The following is a 20,967-nucleotide window of genomic DNA, read 5'->3' as shown; positions in this document are numbered from 1 at the left end:
GACTCCACAGCTTCCCTCGTCAACCTGTGCCAGTACTCGATCACCCTCACAGTAAAAAGGTGTTTCCTGATGTTCAGAGAGAAGCTTCTGTGCTTCAGTTTGTGGCCGCTGCCTCTGGTCCTGTCACTAGGAACCACTGAACATGGGTTGGCTCCATCTTCTTTGCACCCTCACTTCAGGTGTTTATATACCTTGAGGAGATCCTCCAAGCCTTCTCTTCTCCAGACTGAACAACCCCAAGCACTCTCAGACTAGAGAGATGCAACAGTCCCTTCATGATCTTAGCAGCCCTTTGCTGGACTCTCTCCAATATGTCCACATCTGTCTTGTATGAGGGAGCCCAGAACCAGACCCAGTACTCCAGGTGTGTGCTCACAAGCGCACAGTAATAGGGAAGGATCACCTCCCTTGAGCTGTTGGCTCCTTTCTCCTTAATGCAGGCTGGGAGACCGATAGCCTTCTTTGCCTTTGATCTCGAAGGCCAGCACCATCCTCTGTTTTGTGTTTGCATAGTAAAAAAATATAACCATAGAAAAATAGTTCACTGTGAACAACCATCTGTGGTTTAATTTTTTAAATACTAGATTCCCTTGGAAAGAGAAAAGCTGTATGAGGACAATGCTATAGCACGCATCTTTCATGCGCCTACACTAAATACAATGCTAGTGGCTCAAAGTTACACAAAAGGAAGGGGAAGATGAAGCTAGTCACTTTTTCAGCTAAAGAAATTCATGGCAGACACAGTGAAGTAATTCTCAAACAAAAATGATTTATAACAGATGACCGTAAAATTACCTCTGAGCAGTCACAATGCAGTGGATCCTTATGAAAAAACAGGAATAAATAGCACAGTGTTTACTCCTGATGTAATCTTTTCCTATTTAAAAAAAGAAAAAACCCAAACCCAGAAAACACCTTTTGACAAATCCTTTCTCAAACTCAAGTTTTCCATTAACGTCAAAATGTTAACATTTAGCAAATCTTTGGACATGTAAGAACAAATAAGAGCTTTAACTTTCTAGCTAAGATTTAAACAAACAGAAGTGGCAAAAGATGTCTCACATCCTGTGCGTTCCACCAGTACACGTACTGTTTCACTGTAGGTTACTGCGATGCTTTTATCCCCACAACATCTTTTACTGCCCGTTTGTTCATTTTCATTTTATAAATGGACTGTTGTGCTGCAACTAACTCCCTCAAGGCCAGCCACAAGCTAAGGACATTTTCCCTGCTCCACCCCATCTCCAGTCTTGCTTATGACTAGTAGTACATGAAGGAAACCCTCCACAGCTTTAGTATTTAAAAGTTGTCAATATTAGCAAATTACTAGCTGCTGTTTAGCCAAGCCGTACACATGGCATTTAGTCATTTTATTTAAGAAACAAATCCCCAAAATTACCGCACTGCAATTAAGTTAATGCAACACCCTTTCACAGAAGGAGTAAAAAAAAGTAACAAAAGCCTAGTTCAAAAGCAACCTAGTGTTGCGACAGCTGAAGCTGTAAACAGGCCTGCCATTAAAAGGGACTGTTATTGACGCCAAGTCATGAAGAATGAAGATGCAGATATTGAAGTACCACCTAAAAGGGGGCGCGTTTTATCACAGCACCTTGCTTCTCCATTCCCATCAGAGGGGGAAATTGGACGGGAACAGGACAATGCAGTGTCAAGAGTCTTGTCTGATATGCCTGATCATCAAATGTGTAAAAGAGGCACAAGAAAACTGCTTTTGTGTTTATAATTTGCCCAAAACCAACATATTTAATACCCTACAGAATTATCTGTTATGTAACATGTCAGTCAGTCAAATCTTCCAAAGCAACATAATGTCTTGTTCCAAACTACTAAATAATTTGCTCTTTGCGTACGTCTCCTGTCACATTCAGCAAATCTACTTAAGGTTTCTCTTCGTGCAACAGGAAATTGCCTTAACTGACACATTCCATTAAAGCAGACAGCCAGCGCTCGGCTTTCAATTGCTCCTTTGTAAAAAGTCTATGAAACGCTAAAATGAAAACTCTACTGTATCAACATGCACTCTACAGACTAAAATAAGTCAGATTTAAGCAGATGACTCATGTTAAAGTGACATAATATGAAGTCTGCTTGGTAAAGAAAAATGCAGTTTGAAGACTGCTATTAGCAATTTTTATATACATGTATATATAAGGGCAGGTGTTGAAGTCTTTAGGATCTCTACAATAGTTTTATTATGCCACATCCATTACTGCTTATTTTTACTGCTCAGGAATCTCGAGGACTCCAAGAAGCCATTTTCAAATGGTACATGGAAGCAAAGCTTCAAAAGGCTTCCCCTGTACACAAACATAATTGTTTATGTACAATATATTCTTGCATTTAATCTAACTATACCTCAAATTTTGCACTGTGACATTAAAAACCTATTCTTTTCCTAGGACACAATAGGATAATCTGGTGGTTTATATTGCCCTACCATATCCCAATTGCTCTTTATATCTCTTAAACTCCCTAGCCTGGAGAGGCAGGGGGAACAGCTTTTAATAACTTTCCGGTATTAGCTTTTTACATATTTAAAGGGTTCTGTATTTTCTGTCTTAACTTTCACATCATATTCATATCTATTTCACAAAATACTAATAGAAGGGTTTATTATTTTCTCTGTTTCATGCCGGTAACATTTCCTGTTCAATCCGATTTGTAATTGTTGACTTCCCGGCACAGCATTTCAGCATATTATGCAAACCAGTTTTTGCTTACAGCACAGCTTATATAGTACTTACGATGCTTGATAACCAAAACAACATCACTGGTCAAGACCTACGCAGACCTGTAAGCAGGCTCTACCCAGTACTGTAACACAATCTGCTAGCTCTGCAGCAGACGTACATGTCCCTTTTGAAGTTTCCCCAACAGTAGCATAATGTATTGAACAAAGCAATATGAACTACCATTCTCCAAAACTCACAATATTCTATTTCTTTAATAAGGCTATTAAAAGTTAGGAAATCTTAAATATAGTGACTAAGTGACTTATGTGAGACCATGAGGGACCACATGTGATGAGGAGGCCAACAGCAGTTCTCAGGTTCCAGGTTAAATGCAAAGAAAATTCTGAACATTGGACTTAAATGACATGGCTCGCTAAGCAATTTATAAGTAAATGTTGATAAAAAAAGAGAATCATAATTCATATAAGGTTATAGATGCTTCCTATTTTCAAAAGCTTTAGGATAGACCTGAAAGTAAAATTATTCCATTACCCCCTGTACATACACCAGTTGTCACTTCTTTTATGTTGTTTTTAGCCGGACACAGTCCCCTTACTCTTACTCTCTGAGAGCTGGAAAGTACATTTCCAGAGGCTACAGTATTTCACAGAAGTGATGTCTTGAAATCACTTATGCTATTCCATCATTCAGATACACTGATTTATACCAGAAATCAGAGCCAGTGCCTTCTGTTCTTTCAAATACACCTGTATTAACATCAAAATATTTTGACTGAAACATTAACTGTTTTTATTCATAACTCAGTTACAAGGTCTTACTAAGTATCCACTGATTTGCATAACTATGTGCAGACAGTTCACACCAGCTATGTAGTGTATGATTTAGTCTGCACATAAAAAGGACTAAATAAAAGTCTAATTAAATTAGTCTGCACTTGCCAACACACACCCACACACACACTGCTTCAGGTTCATCAGAACCAGGTAACTCATGAAGCCACAAGGCTTTGAAATGTTCAGTACTAAGGACACATGGTAAATTTGTTGACTCTGAGCCACACTGGAAGACAGCTGCATCATAAAGGAGCATAATCTGATCAACGTTTTACGTGACTGTAAGTACAGACCGTCATAGGTGAGCTTTTGATACCAGCAAAGTAATTGTCAGGAACACTATCAGGCAACAGTTTGCAATCCCCCACATCACCTCCAGCCCCAACATTTGCTAAATAAAATAGATGCTTTTGATCTTTCAGAATTCACATTCACTGTGATACGCTTAGTCTATTTGCTCTATTAACCAGCAAGTAAACTCACAGTAAGGCTTTTTCCAATTAGTATCTTCTTTAACTTCCTAGGGGATGCAGAAATTGCTGCTCTCGATTATAAGAGGACACAACATCGCACACTTTTCAGTCTCTAACAGCAGCCAACAGCAGACACTTTGCCAAAAGATGCATGAAACTCTGCATGCAGTAAGCAACAGTTCGGCAACCAGCCCACCAGATAGATTTTTAAGCCTTCACTAGTTAAGAGACAGCTTTATACCAAGACATATCACCAGACTATTAGTGTGATAAAGTTTTCAGAGAACTTACAACAGAGTGCAATAAATAAAGCTGGATAACCTGGAATGTATGGAGATTTCTTCAATTACATTCCATAAGATAGCAAGCAATCTAATTAAACAGATTTCCATCAATACATAACTATTTCTGTTCCCAATTCTGTAGTCATTCTTTAAGCAAATAATCCTATCAGCCTCTAACAGAAGTTACTGGCTATGAGAGAGAAGCAAGTGTTACATAAATAGAGTTCTCAGTTACATATCTCCTATACTAAGGATACACACCAATATAGATATGGAACCTATGTTACTAAATACAGCTGGGAAATCTCTCCTTTCTCTTTACTCAGGTGTTACAAAAGAAAAACAAAACATTATCATTATTTTACGGTATATATTATATATTAAATAGTAAAAAATAAGAACCAAACCATCTTCCCACAAACTTTCCCCTTAGTGCCATTTTAGGTTTTTTTTTTCATAGAATAGAATCATAGAATTGTCTAGGTTGGAAGAGACCCTTGGGATCATCGAGTCCAACCACCTACCCTACTCTACAAAGTGCTCCCCTACACCATATCCAACACCACATCTAAACGTCTCTTAAACACATCCAGGGATGGTGCTCAACCACCTCCCTGGGCAGTCTATTCCAATGCCCGACCACTCTTTCTGTGAAAAATTCTTTCCTAATGTTCAGTCTAAATCTACCCTGGTGGAGCCTAAAGCCATTCCCTCTTGTTCTGTCATTAATTACCTGTGAGAAGAGACCAGCACCAACCCCTCTACAGTGTCCTTTCAAATAGCTGTAGAGAGTGATGAGGTCTCCTCTCAGCCTCCTCCTCCTCAAACTAAACAGTCCCAGCTCCTTCAACCGCTCTTCATATTATTTGTTTGCTCGGCCCTTCACCAGCTTCATTGCCCTCCTCTGCACTCGCTCCAGTGCCTCGATATGTCTCTTGTATTGAGGTGCCCAAAATTGGACACAATACTTGAGGTGTGGCCTCACCAGTGCTGAGTACAGGGGCACAATCACCTCCCTACTTCTGCTGGCCACGCTATTTCTAATACAAGCCAAGATGGCATTGGCTTTCTTGGCCACCTGGGTACACTGCCGGCTCATATTCAGCCACATGTCAATTAGAACCCCCAGGTCACTTTCTGCCAGGCAGCTTTCCAGCCACACTTCCCCAAGCCTGTAGGGCTGCTTGGGGTTATTGTGGCCCAAGTGCAGAACCTGACACTTGCCCTTGTTGAAACTCATACCATTGATGTTGGCCCAATGACCCAATCTACCTAAGTCTCTCTGTACAGCTTCCCTATCCTCCTGGGAATCAACACTCCTGCTTAACTTGGTGTCATCTGCAAACTTGCTGATGATACACCCTATGTCCTTGTCGAGATCATCAATAAAGACATTAAACAGAAATGATCCCAACACTGAGCCCTGAGGCACACCACTTGTGACTGGCCGCCAGCTGGATATAAATTCATTGAGCACCACTCTTTGGGACCTTCCAGTCAGCCAGTGCTTGATCCAGCGGATCGTATGCTCATCCATAACAAAATAGCAGTAATTTTCCTACAAGTGCTGAGGCTCTTTAGAGACATTTAACTGTCGTTTTAATAGTGAAGAAGCAAAATTCAGGCTTCTTTAGGACAGCAAAGCCTGTCACAACCTCAGGAAGTGGTACTGAAGAGTTCAAGTGAAGGTACACTGAACTGAGGGCAAGTCCAGAGACCGCCCACAATACAGCTCTCGGGCTAAGATTTTACCAGTGTGCTAGTCCTTCTCACTGAGGTCACCATCATCAACAGTGCAATTTGGAAAGCAAGTGGAATGATACCTTTGCAGAAGCTCAACAGGAAAAGCTACTTTAAGTCAATGCTTTAGGTAACATTGAAATTACATATAAAACAGCAGTAATCATAGCCCTAATAAGTCTCATAATACCTATACAGACCTCATTCACAGCTGAAATAACAAAAAAGTTATTGGGAAAATATCCCAATAAAGTATTTTTTTAAAAATATAGCCTATACAACAAGCATCCAAAAAGCTGAAGCAACAAGCTGAGAGAGATGTAACAGAAACATCTTAAATTGGATTTTCCCCTGCATGGAATAACATAGAGCCACAGCTTCATAAGAGGGAAAATAATTCACGTCTGGCAAGAGACTGCTCTCCTGCTTTCTTCCTCCTCCCCTTTTTCCAAGTCTTCCTTTCCCCAGCAAGGAAAAAACCCCACCCATGCCTAACAAGTTTTACTCTCCTCCTTAAGAGCTTGGAAGAAGCATACAGAGTGCAAAGCCAACAAAAGCTGGAATCACGTCATTTTTTTTCTGGTTTTCAGTAGGAGGTAAGATGGAACTCCCTGCGACTTTCACTCCAAGTCGGAGACATGGCAAAGAGGGTAGAATACAAGGGGGAAAATAAGAGGTGGGTTGGGGAAACCACAGAAGGGAATGTTGATACATTTGTTAAAAAACAAACAAAAAAAAATCCCCAAACCAAAAACCAAACATAAAAAGATTTTCTTCCAAGAGAAGGGGAAAAAAACCAAAGTAAAGGAAGAAAGGTATCTGAAGTTTACTACATCGGGTAAAAGAAACCACGTTACCATGGTTGTGAAGTGCAACCTCTTTGTCTTGCACCTCTACTTGAATATGTATCTATCAGGACAATTCAACAGTCCAGATAAACAACATAAAACCTAGATATGAAACAAGGCTGAGCTCAAAAGACTAGCTTTGACTCTATTATTGTTGTGTCTTCTGATTCAATATACATAACACCTGCTGTAATGTGTAAAAACAGAGGAAAATCTGGTGGGTTTACTTGTTTAAAATAGAAATTGATTGCTTCATGAACAGCCCACTTAAAGTGTGATTTTTATTTAGAAACATGTTATTTTCCATAAACACCAACAGAGAATGCTATGAGGAGGTCTGCAAGATTTTTTGGATGGAGAACAGGCCATTGATATGACTGTCAGAGACTACATCATCACAAGTCATGCTACTCTAACTCAATTACACAGCCACTGAACAATTTCTGCATGAACACAAGTGTTTAATAAAAAAACCTTATACCTATCATGTTCTTTTTAACTTCTCAAATAGAAAAAAATCCTGCACATTAAGAAAAAAACAAACCTGTTCCCCCAAAAGATTGTGAGCAGGAGTTTAATTATGGACACATAAGACATTTATTGTTAATAACACATCTCATGTGTTATTATGATTTACTTGTATCTTCTTTCATGAAAGCAAATTGGCAAAAACCCCCCAAACATTCTTTTTAACTACATAGGTTTCAAACAAAACTCCTGTTTCAATACTTTTCAATCTAGCTTGAGATAACAGAGCTGCAATTTAGAAGTCCTAAATTCTTTAGACCTGCAGACACAGGATGAAATTCTTGCCTCGACTTAACAGTTTTACCTCCAACGTATTTGATGCAGCAAGGAATTCAGTCCCAGAGGTTACAAAGGATGCAGTAATGTTGTTTCTCTTACACTGCAGTAACAATTCAGGAAGCATCAACAACCTCACAACCTTACAAAGTTTCCAGGCAAGATGAACTGTACAAAAGTTACGCAATAAAAATACTATAGGTTATAAAGATAGCTAGTCTAATGAGGGCTTTCATCATTCAGTTTCCCCACCTCGTACACTTCATGTTGCTCCCTATTCTACTTCTTTCCTGCTGACAGACTATGTTCATGCTTCTTTACATTACAATGAAAAACATTTAATGAAGGCATTGCAGAATTACCAGAGTAAACTGGTATCGGATTACTGTATGATGTAGCTCCTAAGGTGAGAGCATAACAGAAATAGAACTTGAGGCAGAGGTTCAATTACACTGAGTTTATACAACCAAACCTGCACAGACAGTCTTCAACCCTTTATGCTTTCTTCAACCATGAAAACAAATTTAAAGTTTTGCCTCATCTCCCCGGTGGGGAGAAAAAAAAAAAACAAAAAAAACACACCAAACATACACATATTAATGCATTATAAGCACAAACCGGTACTACATGCCTGAGCTTATATGCATGTTCAGCAAACACCTGCTGTTTTGGGTGGTTGCTTTGACTGCCTATGACAAACTATATTTAACCTGCACCTGTGCTTTTCACCTGTCCACCTCCAAATAATTCAATCCACAAGGACTGATCTTAAACATCAGGAAGAATTCCAATAGCTATCATTTTAATTAATGCATTACTTTCATTCTACTAGTAAAATTCTTGGGTTTTTTCTAACTGTCTCAAAACTAAAAGCAACGAATCTCAAAATACATCTTCATGAAACCCAAAAGTCCACTAATTCATTAGAAATGTAACTCCTGATGTACGAAGAACTGAAGTAAGAGCTTGAAGTATTCACTCAAATCAAAATACTTGTCTTCATAAAGCATACCAAGTCTTGCACCTGCAGTTGGAAGACGTAAAATTTACATGTTTTTCTGCTTTTAAAAATATCTAGAAAGCTAGTTAACATCACATTTACAGAGAACAAGTTTTAGATGTGACCTCCAAGGTTGATACTATTTAGGAATGAGGGAAAGTACTGCAAAATATTTCTGAAGTATCTTACCTAAATGACATGGATATTTGTACTGAATACACGATACAACATAAGGTCAAATTCTGTTCTTCATGGGTGTATTTTATTTCCAAATATAAAATAATACAACAATTCTAAACTGTCAGTGCAACTTCACACATCAGTAGCATGTTTTAATAACGGTTTTGGCTCACCCAAGAAATAAATAAAAACAACTAATTTGAGTGTTATTTTAGTGCATCTTAAAGAACCTCTTCAAGATTTCTAGAACTATCTTCACCTGACCTCAATGCTTAACAAATTTCACACACAGTCAATACCAACAGTAAATACTAAAGAATCACAGGAATTAATACTGTGGTACAGAAACTATGTTCAGTTTTGTTTCTAAGTAATTTTCTAATGCTCCCAGGACTTTAAGAAGATTATACTTTCAAGTGACACTGTCTACTTGGAATCCAGTCAATTTAAAAAGAAGCAAAATGGATTTACATTCATTTCACATTCCTCAGCTACCCTAATCCTTCTGACAATTTTTACAGTTTTAAGAACCTGACTGTGGTAGAAGCAGGAAAGTAACTACTCACAGAAACAAAGTAAACAGACTAACACCATTTATTTCCTTGACACTTCCTTGCTTGTACTAATACTGGATAAAATATTTCTTGACAAAACCTTGATTACTATGTTGATAAGCATTTACGTAATTTTTTTAAACCAAGTTACTATAAAAAGCACATGCATTCTGGAAAGACAAAGGAAAAACTTTTTTTTTTTTTATTCTTTCAGAGTGGAACAAATTACATCTTCTAAAAATTTAACGTCAATGGCTGGAAGCCCAAATGTGTTTCATCTTTCAGCATAAGGACAGGAAGTAAGGTCACTGTCAGCTTCTAATTGAAAACATCTTCAGACCAGACTTCTGCGCTAGATCAGGAATTTGTTCTGTGACATGCAATTTCTATCCCAATATATCACATAAGCTAGTCCCAATTCCGCAGTAGCTCCAGTTTTAAATACAGACATCCACTGGAGAAACTACCTAGTCAGAATCCAGTGTAGATGATAAACAACCCTCTTTCTTCTATTCAAAAAGTAACCTGGTATTAGCCCAGAGGGTTCTGCTACATAAATGTTTGGAGCTTGGTCTCCAAATAATGCTGAACTAAATCATTGTGGCTTTGTGGTTGAGCAGCACTCACTGTAATCTGCATACATGAGGTGGAATTTATTTACAACAGAATTATGGGCCACAGGAAAAGGTGAGACAGGCCTAACATCTAGTTCACACCCAACTAGAAGGACAGCAGTCCCTGCACCACCTTGTGGTATCAAACAATTGCCTTTAAATGAGGAAAGAACTTTTACGAAGTATCCACAAACTAGTTCCATACGATATTGGCTGGTGAGCAAACCAGGAGACCCTTCTCATGTAAGAAATTGTATCAGTTTGATTTTCTTATTCAGTATAAAAACACTCAATAGGAAATTCAGTCCAAAATGGTGAAAATTAAAAAGAAACAGGCTGAAAGCAAAAATTATAAAATGTATCAATACTACTTAAGGAAAAACATCTTTACCTGTATTGTCTTCCTGTCCTATGGGACCATTTATTTTCAGGTGCATTTACAGTTATCAAATATATTTTAACAGGCACCTGACAGTTTTCTATTAAAGCTGATCCCAGCTACCCCTTTAGAAAATGCCCTATGAAAATGCCTTTCTTCTGCGTAGTTCTAGGGCAAGCTCTAAAGTGAGGATGCTCAAGTGATATGTATGGGGGAGCCATGAAAACCTCCAACATCAAGCAGTCGCCTTCTTACCACAGCACTTCTCGACTAAGCCTTCCACCATCAACACCCTAATCCATATTCTCAACTTCACCTACTCCTACAGTAGCCCCAGCCCCTAATGTTATCTTTGGTGTACCTTATTTCAGTATCCCCCGATTAAAGTTCCTGTCCTCCCTCTCTCCCTCACCCTGCTGTACCAACCCATTTCTGATAAAGGGTGCAGAGACAGCTTCCTGCTGCCCAGACTGTCCAGAACACCTTTGTCAGGACACGCTCGCTGCAGAGCTGAGAAGTCCTGCACGCACCTGAGTGGAGCCCAGCAAGCGCACAGCTCTGGCCAGGACATCCACACTGCTCTCCCAGCGGTTGCTGCTCCAGTCAGGAAACTCAGTCACTTCCCAGTCACCAGTTGGGGCACCCACTGCCTCTCGGCTATTGAGGAACAGAAGCTTTGCATTCTCCCTTCAACCTAGACCCCTGCTGTGTGCTGCACCAGCCAGCGGTACACACAACACAGGCAAGTGAAAGATCTGGTCTAGTGCTACATATTTGCTCAGTCTCCCAATTACCTTGCATCACTTACGACCTGTTCCTTCCACCATCTCTCCCTTCCCTAAGGGCAAGGGTAAATCCAAAATTCTGTGCCAAGACAAACAAGTTCCCACCTTACCCAACTACACATTTCATAGAAATATTAATAAAGCGTTCTGAGCACTAATAATCCCTCTCTTTCATCCCACCTGTTAGATATACAAATGCTAACAATTCAGTTGATGAATAAAGATAAGACATGCAGAATCACACCCACACTATTTACCTATGCAGTCAGTGATAAGCATTTTATAATACAGCATAGATTAAGAAACTGAACTTGCATCAAGACTAACTTAAAAAATTAGCGTGTTCCTCCTGCCCATTATTACTAAGGATAAAGTCACTATAGCAAGGACTACAAAGTATTCTTTGAAACCTCACAAACCCATTAAGCCTCAAATCTATCATTCAAAAGTTAGGAAGTATCATTACTAAGGCTACCTATGAAATCTTAATTCAACTTTTCTCTGCATAAACATTATGACACAGTATTTAGCTATACAACCAGATTGTTTCTCCACTTGAACAGCACACCAAAGATTTCAGTAATGAACAGATATTGGCCCCTATGTTGCCCATCTGCACATGAATTACACTATTTCTAGAATCTCACAAAAACAGAATTGCAAAATATTTCAGGAGGTCATCTACTCCATCATTCTACACCACTGTGAATCACTGTTGCAATCCACTTCTGTTAGATCATTATACAAGCTGTTCTTACAACTCTGGTGACAGATTACATTATTGCCCCAAACCATGTATTTCAGGGTTTTGTTATCCCCACTGTTAGAAAGATCAGCAGTCAGAAAACCTGTCCTGTTCACTGCAATTCAAGTCTTTCGCTTCTTTTCTCACTGAACAAAAACAACTGTTTATTACATTTCTCTTTGTATTTATCTTTTATATGTTTGAATAAAGTCCTGTTCACCTGTTTTTTTGTTCTAGATTAGCCAACCCAAATACTTGTGATCTGAACTCTCTCCAGTAGCCTGTCTCCTCCTTAAAGGATAAGGTCCTGTACTAGACACGGCATTCCAGCTGGAGCTCTTCTACCACCGAAGAGAATGAGTCATTACAGAGGATATCCCAAAGACCATAACCCATGTGTTCATGAGATCCAGCACCACTGTGATCTTGTGAATCACATTCTGTTTGTGATCTACGATAAACACCAGATCCCTTTATACAGCAGTGTTGCATTGCCTATTCTCCATCCTATGGCTGTGCAGGTCTTCAGCCCCTTCAGTATGATACTATTATACACTTCCCTTACTGAAAAGCATCTGGATTTTCAGGCCCTTCTTTTACTATGTTTCCAGCATTCCTCCCTCCTCCTCCCCTTACTTGCTGGTGAATTTTAGCCTCTTACCTCTACTTCAAACCACAAGACCAGACACACTGTCTTGACCAGATGGCTAAAGCCAATTCAAAATTCTATACATGAAACTGATTCACAGAAGGGAAGCCTCTCTAAATCAGAGGGGAGAAGGGAAGAGGACTAAAAGGATTAGAAAACTGTTTGTGTGTGAAGAACAAGCAGGTAGGGAACGTAGGCTGAAACTGCTACAACTGAAAGCAAGCAACAAACATCAGTAACCATAAATATCAGTTATTTTTATGAAGATTCGAATTAAAAAAAAAATCAAACAAAATGCTACTACATTTTCATACAGCGTAGTATACCTTCCCATCTGTAAGACTACTTAACTCTCACTAAAAAGTCTTAGTATGATAAATGCACACTCTTACACCACCACCCGTTACTTTCTATTTGCTTACAAATAGTTTATTTCTTCTTTCCTCTGGATTCAAGTTCTGTAGACTGGTTTGTCATCCACTGGATCTTTACTGCTCTAAAGACAAAAATCTTCGGGTCTGTGATGAGTTTTTCTTCTGTGCTCCAGTTGCATCTGAATATTTCATACTATTTTGAAAATCAAACCAGAAATTGCATCTAAGAAATTAATTTTACAAATGGTGAAACTAAGAAACAAGATAAAATTCTGAGTGCCTAATTTGAAACATTAATGAGTATTTAGAATGACAGACACAACATCTATTCAAGAACAGCTCCCCTTGATTTCTATGGCAGCTGCAAGCACTCAGCATTTCTGCAACACAGATCCCAGAGGTCTCACATCCAGTAAATGAGGAACACACAGCTAGTGACCACCTGTGGGAAGCTTGGTTTAAGCAACTTGCTCACATCACTGAAACTCTGCAACAGCAACACAATTCAATTGTCTAGGACAGCATTTAATTACATTAACAGTGAAACCTTTATTCAAACTTCCCTGTCTCTCGCCTCATTCATTTCACGCCTTCGAACATCTGCTACAAAAGGAGCAAGACTCTTACAGATAACTCCTCCATTTGCTATCCAACACTCATTTCTCCCCAGAGCAGGATCAGTTTTGTACACTGAATGCAGTGAGGGTCCTGGCCGCATGTGGATACGTGTATGTACAGATATTTATGTGCAGGTGCCTATATAGCTATAAATATAATCTATATGGATAAACATTTTGCAATCATTTGAGTATAGCTGTACCATAACTTACAGGCACACACAGAAGTAGTTTAAAATTGTACAGGTTATTGTAACATCAATATTTCCGACTTGTTGAGTGTTGCTTTTGCAGTCTTCATAGGCCGCTAAAATTTCTGTGTAGGAATTTTTCCAGTTTTTAAAACAAACTCGTGACAGAAGTGTTTTTCAAAGGTTGAAACGTGCATTCACGAAATGTTCAAGGAGCAGCAGCAGATTATCATGCTCCTGCCTAAGAGGAGAAAAGGGGCAATACTCTGAAGCCCTGGGTTCTGTGCCAAATTCTGGAGAAAGTGTCCCAGAGCAGCGGACACATGCTTCTCTGTTCCTAAATTCCAAGCTTGATGCTTTCAGCCACATATCTTCCAGTCCTGTCCCAGTCCCATATCTTCCTTACTTCTGATTCCTCCTTTCAACATCATTTTTTTGAGGTTTATTTTCTTTTTTTAATCCGAGTCCATCTGCGCTTCCCAGTGTGCTCAGCCTACTACCAGGCTGCACTACTTATTACTTCTAGGATTAATTTCTGCATTGCAGACCTATTTCCCACTCCTGACCTAATGCGTTTGTTGCTTCTTAGTCTTTGTGCCCTGCCAGTTCCAGTTTCTTTCACTATCAAACCCCCTTGCAATTTGTCTCTTCCCCTCCTACGCCTACAACTCCCAGGTTTCTGCACATATCTCATCAATGAGCAAAACAGCGACCAGAAAAGTTCCGTAGACCCTTCTCTTACTCCTGCTGCTTAACTAAATCCAAGTCCCACACCGGGTTCTTCTAAAAGCCTTCTCTCCGTTTACCCTCTTGGGCCTAATGCAATCGAGAACCACCACACAACACTGCAGCACAAGGTAAATGCCCAAGAGCCCCTAAAGAAAGTAAAGCACTCCATTACATAGCACAGACACATCCTTACACACAAGCCAGGCAGGTCCCAGTTCTCAGTTCTAAAGCTCAATTCAGTCCCACTTCTGGAATAGCTTAGAATGACTTTCACAGGGAAGTCCAACCTTTCACATATCATTTTGGGCTATGGGAAGCATGCTTACTACATTTGCTCAGATGGCATACATAGACCCCAGCCAGTATTAGTAGATAGGTGAGGTTCCATAAGAATAGGCCATATCTAAGTTTTAGCAGACAAAAAAATGCATCATCTCTATCACAGCCATGTGTGCCTAAATTCAGTTGTTACAAGCTTTTGAAAAAAATCACTTTCAAAGCAGCAGCAGAGAAAACATCCCCTTCAGAGCAAACACAATCTGCCAAAGTTTAACTGCATGCTCCAAAGCATAAGGGTATTAAAGTTGTTCAGAAAAGAAGCTGGCAGAACTCAAAGCAGAAACCATTGTTTTCCTCTTGCCTCAACATCAGAAGTAGCTGAACTCTTTCAACTGACATTTTGCAAAGAAAAAAAAAAGCTTCAGCCCATAGCAAAATGCACAATTTATAAAATTTCAATTGCATTACTGAAGTTTGTTCTCAGCTCCACTGCAAAGCAATAATATTTTTACACGCATCTCATAACGTCTTACAGCTTTAACAAGAGCTAGCACAATTAGCCCGGTCTACCATTTTCCAGTATTTATTCTGTGCATTTTACATGAAATTAATTACACTCATGTAATCAGTGACATGACTACTGATGGTCAGTTGTATCTTTTCCCCATCTCATGCATTAGGAAGACGACCCCACTAATCCATTACTCTTATGAAAGGTTTTCCCTTAGTCTTTCAAAACAGCTGTCTCCAATAACATCAACAGCTGAAAACACAGCACATATAGGGAGTGTCAATCAAATTTGTTATTGAGCTCATGTGTGTTTAGCAACCACTAAAGAAAAGAACAGGAATATATGACTTTTAATGGGATAAAAAAGACATCATATCATTCAACTCCAGAGTGGAAAACTGACGGTACTGACAAGGACTCCATGAAAACGTGATTTGTATAGATGAGTCAAAAGAAATTAAGTCTGCATTGTTCATTTAATGCTACCATTTCACTTAACTTTGGGGTTCTACGACAAAATTAAAAAGACAACTTGCGCTATTTCCTTATGGCTTTTTACTTATACATAGGTTCCCACGACACACTATTTAATAACTCTTACGCAATTAGTCTTATTCATACTGTATGCCACAATGGGCCAGGCTGGAGACATACTAGTAGTTAAGGACATCATCCATAATAACACTTGCGCAATTAGTGTTATTCATACTGTATACCACAAAGGGCCAGGCTGGAGACTCACTGGTAGTTTAGGACATCATCCATAAAAAGATTTACTTTCAACTGAAGGAAAGCCATGTCTCCCACAGCTGAAGTGAGACTGTATTATTAAGAAGGCTAATCTGCTTCACTTCTCTCCCAAGCAACTCCCCCCTACACACACACACACACATTCTGAACTGAGAAATAAGAGCCAGGTTGTCAGAACCTGCCACTTACCACAATCATCAGCTTCCCAAGACCTCTTGGAAAAGATTTGTGCTGCTGCAAAAATCACTGCTCTTTTATGTGTCCAGTTCCTGAAATCTATATTAGCCAAGGTAGGTCAAAGCTGTTAAAGCCTACTTTGTTAAAGGCATGCTATATTTCAAGTCCCAGCCCTGCCTGAGAAATCCAAGACCTCGCTTCACAGAAAACAAATGTCACTCACAAAACAGACACAACTGAACAAAAAGCTGCACTGTCCACTAGCTTGTTTAGCATTCTAACTTCTTGAAAGAACATGCAAACAAAAAGCACATTTCCTCTGGCAAGACTACAACTGTAGCTTGTAGACACAAGGCTGACATAAATAAAGCAAGCACAGCACAGAAAGGAGTCTTAAAGAGAATCCTCCAACCATATGGGTCTTCTGTGAAAATGAACTCGAAGCAAGCTTGACAAGCTGAACTGGCCACAAGAGACATGATGCCAACTCAAGTGTCTGCAACACACTCATGCAATTAAGTTGAATAAACAATACCCTGCATCTGTCCCATAAGGCAGCTACATCTGATTCCTTGCCTGATCTCCACAACTTGTCTTTGGTCCTTGAGTCTCTGAGGAGACTTAGTGCAGACTCTTCTGAGGCTGGCATATAGCTCTCCTCCCTCCCACAAAAACAGCGCAGCAAGACAAGATAAATCCTTCTGATTGTCAGTGCAGGAGTTGCTCAGATTGTGCAATGGAACAAAAGCAAAACCACAGCCTGGGCTTAGCAGTAAGACATTCACAGAGCCTGACCAAAACCCTAGTTCACAGAGGTGCTCAAACGCATACCTACCTTTAGCATACTAGCAGCCTATCCACATACTAAGAGTTCAGCATCTGCTTAATTGTGGAGGCTGAAGCCCTGATTCAGCAACATGTGACTTCAGTGGGAGCTGGATCAAGCATTCCAAAATTCAAGTTGATTTACTAGTTAGTTTTCTTAAGTAGTGATGTTCACTTTGCTATTTCAACTGCAAACAAGTGGCTCTAACAGCTGTTCCACTCTTACTGTACACCTCTTCTGCATAACTCAAAGCTGTAGGAGTTTCCTCTTGCCGTTCCTGAACTGGGCAAGACCAAATGGCACTGAAAAACAAATGAACAGCACCCAAGAGAGATACTCAGAGTATTGTAAGTCTTTCAAGCAATTAAGTGCATGTTGTCCAAGCTTACTGCATACAACCAGTACACATCTCTTCTGTTTCATGCCATCCATTACACCATCAAAACATTTCAAAGCTAAAGAAAGGACACAGCCTTTATCCTAATCTTATGGGCCTAAGACAGAGAAATCGGACTCCTGTCATGCTTTTTAATAAAGAACTTCACCCTAAACAAAAAGAAACAAAATATTCTTGTTGTCTGCAACCTGCAGTCTTTAAAGCTCTGCAATCAATGGGCCCCTTCTAAGACATCTATGAAAAGCATCCTCTGAAAACCAAGTTTGCTCTTAGTACGCTAAAGTTCATTGTACATGATTCACATGCCCAGTGGAAAGAGAAAACATAGAGGACTTGCAAATCAAAACAGCTTGAAGGCTTCTACCCTAGACGGAGCAGGAAAGCGTGGCTTTGGGGAAGATCTGTTGTCTCTGAGTGCTGCCTTCCAGCAGCCCAAGCACTGGCTAAGTTACATAATATTTCTACTGCTGTTTTTAAGTTATACAAGAATGCACAGCAATCACACCAAAGTTTACAGAAATCCACAGCATTGTTTAATTAATAACTGCTAAGTTTTAGACAAACAATTAAACAAAAGCCTTCACTGACTTACTATGAAAATCCAGAAAAAAAACCCAGCCATTCTATTGACCTCAAAGAGGCAAAAAAAAACCAAACAAATCTCCAACTTACAAACCTACTACTTTGCCTCCTCCTATTTATATGCAAAGCCTGTTCTATTTAAGAAAAAACAATCTCTGAAGCTTACTAGAAATTACCAACTTTGACAAAGGCTGGAAATGGAACATCTCTTGTTGGCTATGAAGGGAACTGGAGCAGAGTATAAGTTCCCTGAAAAGCTAACCTGTCACCACCAAAATACGAAGTACTTTCTGAAGTGGAAATAAAGTATTATTAAAAAGATAAGCATGTTTTGTAACACCAAAACTTTGTAAGGCGCCAACAATAATCACCACGATTCAAGTGTTTAAATAAAAGAGTCAACACTAGTTGGTCTACTTCATTAAATAGGTTAATGAAGGCTCTTAACAACTTATTGACATTGATAAAAACGTATTACTTTATATCGGTTATCTACCAAAAAAGAAAACCTACAGTGACAGAAATTGTCCCTTTCTATGAAGCGTTAGTTGCTTTTTTTTAAAAAAGATGTATTAAAGATGAACCAAGAACTGCTATGGGAGCAGAACCTAACGAGACATCTTTGTGATTAAACTGTCTGCTTAACTACGGACTAATTCTGATGCCTAGAGCCACTAGAGAACAGAAGAGAGAAAAAAAGGGGGGCGCTGATTACTGGCTATTTTAAAATACCTACTGAACACACCACCCTCTGAAGCCCGAACAGTTCCCTCCACACACCAGTCATGCCACGAGTCATGCCCAAGCTATGCCTGGGCAGTAACAAGATGCGTTTCGCGGGGCTCCGATGCTTCCGAAGTAGAAAGGCGAAGGAGAATCGGGCTGCCCTGCGGCCCCGCAGGTGCTGGCACCCCCAGAACACCGCCGGCACTCCGAGAGCCGCAGGCGGGGGTGAGAGGGGCGGACCCTGGGACCACAACTCCGGCCGACCACCGGCTGGCGAGAGGCCATCCCAACACGCCCCGTACACCGGGCGCCCGGGCAGCTTTGGGACGGGGCTGCACCAACACCCCCCGCACCGCACCGCATCCCTGCGGGTACCAGCACCCCCCATACTCCCATACATACACCCCCCCGCACCTCAGGGCTGCCCACGGCCCCCCGCCAGAGCGGACACGCCGTTCGGCCGCAGACAATGCGCGCCTTTTCTGGCGGAGCTCCCCGGGCCGCGCCGCGCCGCGCGCACAGGCGGCCCCCCACTCCCCGCCCGTCGCATTGTTGTACCGGCGCTGCCTTCCCCCTGCACGCGCCCGCTTAACGGACGCTCGCGCGCCGGGCACAACTGCCCTTGGCAACGGCGGCCCACCCCATCCCTCACGGCCCCCGGCCCGGCACACCTGCCGCGGCCCGGCCGGCCCCCTTTGTTCCCTTACCTGCGGCGGGCGAGCCCCGCAGCGCCGGCACGGCGAGCAGCAGCGGCAGCAGGGCGGGCAGCGCCGTCCGCCAGCGCGCCGCGGCCGCCGAGGCCACCACGAAGCGTGTCACCCCCTCCATGGCACGGCACGGCACGCCGCGGGCCCGGCGTCAAGTCATCGCGGCTCCCCGCGTCCCCACCGCGGGCTGAAAGGGCTGGGCGGGCTCGGCGGCTCCTCCCGGGCGCATCCACCGCCGGCGGGGCTGGGACGCCCGGGATCGCCACGGCCCCCGCTCCTCACGCCCACCCCGTGAGGAGTATTCACGGGGGCAGCGCCGCGGCGCCAGCCGCCTCCCAGAAGCGGCGGGGCGGGGGCGGGGGCGGGAGCGGGGCAGCGGCGCCCCGCAGGGCCCGCGAGCGGGGAGGCGGAGGGGAAGCCCCCGCGCTGCAGTGTAGCCGGGCTCCTCGGCCGGCTGCGGCGCTCGCCCGGGCGGCTACGGCCCTTCACGTGGGAGGCGGAGGCAGCCCCGTCCCGGCCACCCGGCGGTCGGTCGCTCGCTCCCTCCCTCCCTCCCTCCCCTCTCTCCCTCCTTCGCCGCCGGCGACGCGCTAACCCCGGCGGAGGCCGGCCCGCGGCGGCAGCGAGTGCAGCGGGGCCCCCCGCCACCTGCGCGCGCCCCGCCGTCCGCGTCTGCGCGGGGGCGCGCCCGCCCCGCCCCCTCGGCCGGGCGCGGGCGGAGGCGGGGGCGGCGAGGAAGGGGAGGAGCCAAAACCCCCGCCCCGCTTCTCGGAGAGGGGGGGAGAGTGTGAGGGACGGGGGGGGGGGGGGGCGGTGCCAGCAGGCTCCGCCCCCGCCCGGCCCGCGGAGCTCCGACGCCCCCAGCCCGTGGCCGTTGTCCGGCCGCGCACTCGTGGCTCGCCCGGGTGCACGCGCAGGCGGGGAAGGAGCTGGGGAGGGGGTCGCCCAACGGTCGCCGCCCCCTCAGGGCCGGTGGGAAGTGCTGAGGGCCCGGTTGGGTCCTCGGTGGCTCTCGGTAGCTGCCTCCGTGATCGGGGCGGCCCCGGGGCCCGCTCCCGGTTTGCGTGGGGCAGTTTCCTGACTGCACGCCTTCCCCAATGCGGAGCGAGGCCAGGAGGTTGGTGGCCCCGTCGCTCGGCCCGCTGGTCAGGCCCGGCGGTGCCCGGCAACAAGCCCTCACTTCCCCACAGGCTGCACAGAGTTTTGGGGGCTGAAACAATAGTAAATGTCCTGACAGAAAAGGAGCAGGGCGCAGCAACGACAGGACATCCACGCAGCCTTAGTGTTGCTCCAGAGGATCAAAGGCAAAAAGACTGGGGGACCCTTTTCCTCCGGAGCCTGGCTCTCCTCAGAAGCATGGAGAAGTCCGGCCCTTGCCCAGGAGCGCTAGCGACAGCTGGGAAAAGGTCCCACCAAAACGTAGAGTTCACCATGTTTCCAGCTGTACTGACAGTAAAACGGGCTGACAGTACATCAGGGGACTTCCTATTGCTGTTCTTTCT

The 20,967-nt window shown here is 42.9% G+C and overlaps 1 protein-coding gene across 1 annotated transcript in view; it reads right to left on the bottom strand.

The window, feature by feature from the left end:
- The window catches only part of KIAA1549, a gene marked incomplete at its 5' end in the record, with an annotated part of 134,502 nt that extends 114,916 nt beyond the window's left edge, over window positions 1–19,586 (bottom strand). The window contains one exon of the mRNA XM_082488765.1: window positions 19,466–19,586. Coding sequence (XP_082344891.1) covers window positions 19,466–19,586 — 121 coding nt within the window. The remainder of the gene's footprint in view (window positions 1–19,465) is intronic.
- Between the last annotated feature and the right edge of the window lie 1,381 nt (window positions 19,587–20,967).

Source organism: Vanellus vanellus, assembly GCF_965231255.1.
Source record: "Vanellus vanellus genome assembly, chromosome: 1".
Taxonomy (NCBI): domain Eukaryota; kingdom Metazoa; phylum Chordata; class Aves; order Charadriiformes; family Charadriidae; genus Vanellus; species Vanellus vanellus.
Note: the sequence above shows the minus strand (reverse complement) of the source record. Positions and strands in the feature narration are given on the sequence as shown.